This window comes from Colobus angolensis, unplaced genomic scaffold, assembly GCF_000951035.1.
Source record: "Colobus angolensis palliatus isolate OR3802 unplaced genomic scaffold, Cang.pa_1.0 Scaffold417, whole genome shotgun sequence".
Lineage (NCBI taxonomy): Eukaryota > Metazoa > Chordata > Mammalia > Primates > Cercopithecidae > Colobus > Colobus angolensis.
The window spans coordinates 426,541-428,906 of NW_012117566.1; the positions used below are offsets into that span (position 1 = coordinate 426,541).

A 2,366-nucleotide genomic window follows, 5' to 3' on the forward strand; every position below is an offset into this window, starting at 1 on the left:
CAAAAAGGTGAAGAGGTGTCTGCTCTGTCAAATGCAAAATTGTATTGTGCTCACTGTCAATGCTTCTATTTTAACGTAGGACTGGAAGTAAGTGGCAGAATGATGAGTCAAAAACATTTTTAAAAAGCCACTGAAAATGAAGATAAGTAAGTAAAAGTTACTATTTGTGCATCATATGATCTTATATATGTAAAAAATAAACACTACATTGAAATTTGTCTAAAGTAATAAATACACTCGGTAAATTAGCAAAATATAAAATTAACCTACAAGTATAAATTGTTGTTCCATAAATTTAAACCATCTGATACAATTAAGAAAACAATCTTATTTACAATAGCATTAAAATAATGAACTTCTGAGAGCAAATTTAACCAAGAAGGTAAAAAAAATCTTTACATTAAAAGATATAAGATAGACCGGCACAGTGGCTCACGCCTGTAATCCCAACACTTTGGGAGGCCGAGGCAGGCAAATCACGAGGTCAAGAGATCAAGACAATCTGACCAACATGGTGAAACCCTGTCTCTACCAAAAATACAAAAAATTAGCTGGGTGTGGTGGCATGGGCCTGTAGTCCCAGCTATGCAGGAGTCTGAGGCAGGAAGATTGCTTGAACCCAGGAGGCGGAAGTTGCAGTGAGTCAAGATCACGCCACTGCACTCCAACCTGGCAAAAGAGCGAGACTCCTCCTCAAAAGACAAAACAAAACAAAAAAGATGTAAGATACCAATGAAATAAATTATTGAAGACACAAATTTTAAAATATTTCATGTCCATGGATTGAAAGAATAAATATTGTTAAAGTGTCATATTATCTAGTCTATAGCTTCAATAAACTTCCTATTAAAATTCCAGTGACATTTTTTTCACAATAAAAAATACAATTCTAAAATTTACAAGAAACTGCAATAAACTTCGAAAAGCCAAAGCAATCTTGAGGCAAAAGAACAAAGCAGAGGGATATTATACTTTATAATTTCTAACTATATTTCAAGAATATAGTAGTAAAAACAGGATGGAATGTGCAGAAAGATTAACAAACAAATCAGTGGAACAGAAACCACTACTTTCATACATTTCAGACATGATGAAAAAAGAGAACTAAAAAATAGTTTAACACGGAGTTTCCCAAAATTATGCAGATATCTGTGTGTACCCCAAAGTAATGGAAAAGCAGGCAGATTGTACAGTCTTTTATACTCCATGAAAAGGACACTGGCTCTCACTGTAAACTTGAAGGAAGATCACCAAAAGGAAAGTAGAATCTTTAAAGAATTTAAAAGCATAAGACAGAAGATGCCCCTACATGACAGCAAAAATAAATAAATAAATAAAAAATAAAAAATAAAGTAAATAAAAAAATTTAAAAACCCAAAAAACAAAAACACTCAGGCGTCCCAGAAACTATTTCCTTTGGAACACAGCTTCACATTTTAATGACCAGTTTTCTTTTTGATCTTTGGACCTCTCATCTGTGTCATCTGTTGTGTTCACTCTCACCTACCTGAGGGTTTGGCTACCATCTCATGACTCTTTATATTCCAGGGCTCTTTTCCTTGCTCCAGACAGGTGATCAGGTCTGGCTTAGTGACAGCAATACCTGCTTTATTAGAAATAAATAACATGAATCTTTCTCATATTCTCCAATTACCATCCTAGTAGTATGCTTAGTAAAGAGGAAGTGATAGAATATTCTAGAATAATCCCAAAATACTAATTAATGAGATAAATTTCTAAATATTTAGAAAATATTTAAAACTTGTAGGTCCTTAATTTCACTATCCAGTACTCATGAATCAAACAATTGGTGGTGATGAATAGATTTTAAAATATGGGCATATATATATACACATTTATTTATTTTTGAGATGGAGTCTCGCTCTGTTGCCAAGGCTGGAGTGCAGTGGCATGATCTTGGCTCACTACAACCCCCGTTCTCCTGGGTTCAAGTGATTCTCCTGCCTCAGCTTCCTGAGTAGCTGGGACTACAGGCACGTGCCACCATGCCTGGCTAATTTTTGTATTTTCACTTTGTTGGCCAGGCTGGTCTCCAACTCCTGACCTCATGACCCACCTGCCTCAGCCTCCCAAAGTGCTGAGATTACAGGAGTGAGCCACCGTGCCCGGCCTAAAATCATGGGCAACAATATTTTATGCCACTAAATTTCTGGAATTACCACTGATCTAGCGTGAAGGATACAGATCAGCTTTGGAATGTGGGAAGTTCAGGTCAAGATGAAACATCCTGAAGACATTCTTTTCCACACAAAGTCTCAAGATTTTCTTGAAAAAACGGATCAGAAACTAATTTATGCAAAGCATAAATTACCAAAAATCATTCCACAAAAAAAGAGAAAGGAAAC

General features: G+C 35.6%; 1 protein-coding gene across 1 annotated transcript in view; it reads right to left on the reverse strand.

Moving 5' to 3' along the window:
• ZNF100 (zinc finger protein 100) overlaps positions 1–2,366 on the reverse strand; it is a 49,919-nt gene that overhangs the window by 22,820 nt on the left and 24,733 nt on the right. The window contains exon 4 of the mRNA XM_011956424.1: positions 1,508–1,606. Coding sequence (XP_011811814.1) covers positions 1,508–1,606 — 99 coding nt within the window. The remainder of the gene's footprint in view (positions 1–1,507; positions 1,607–2,366) is intronic.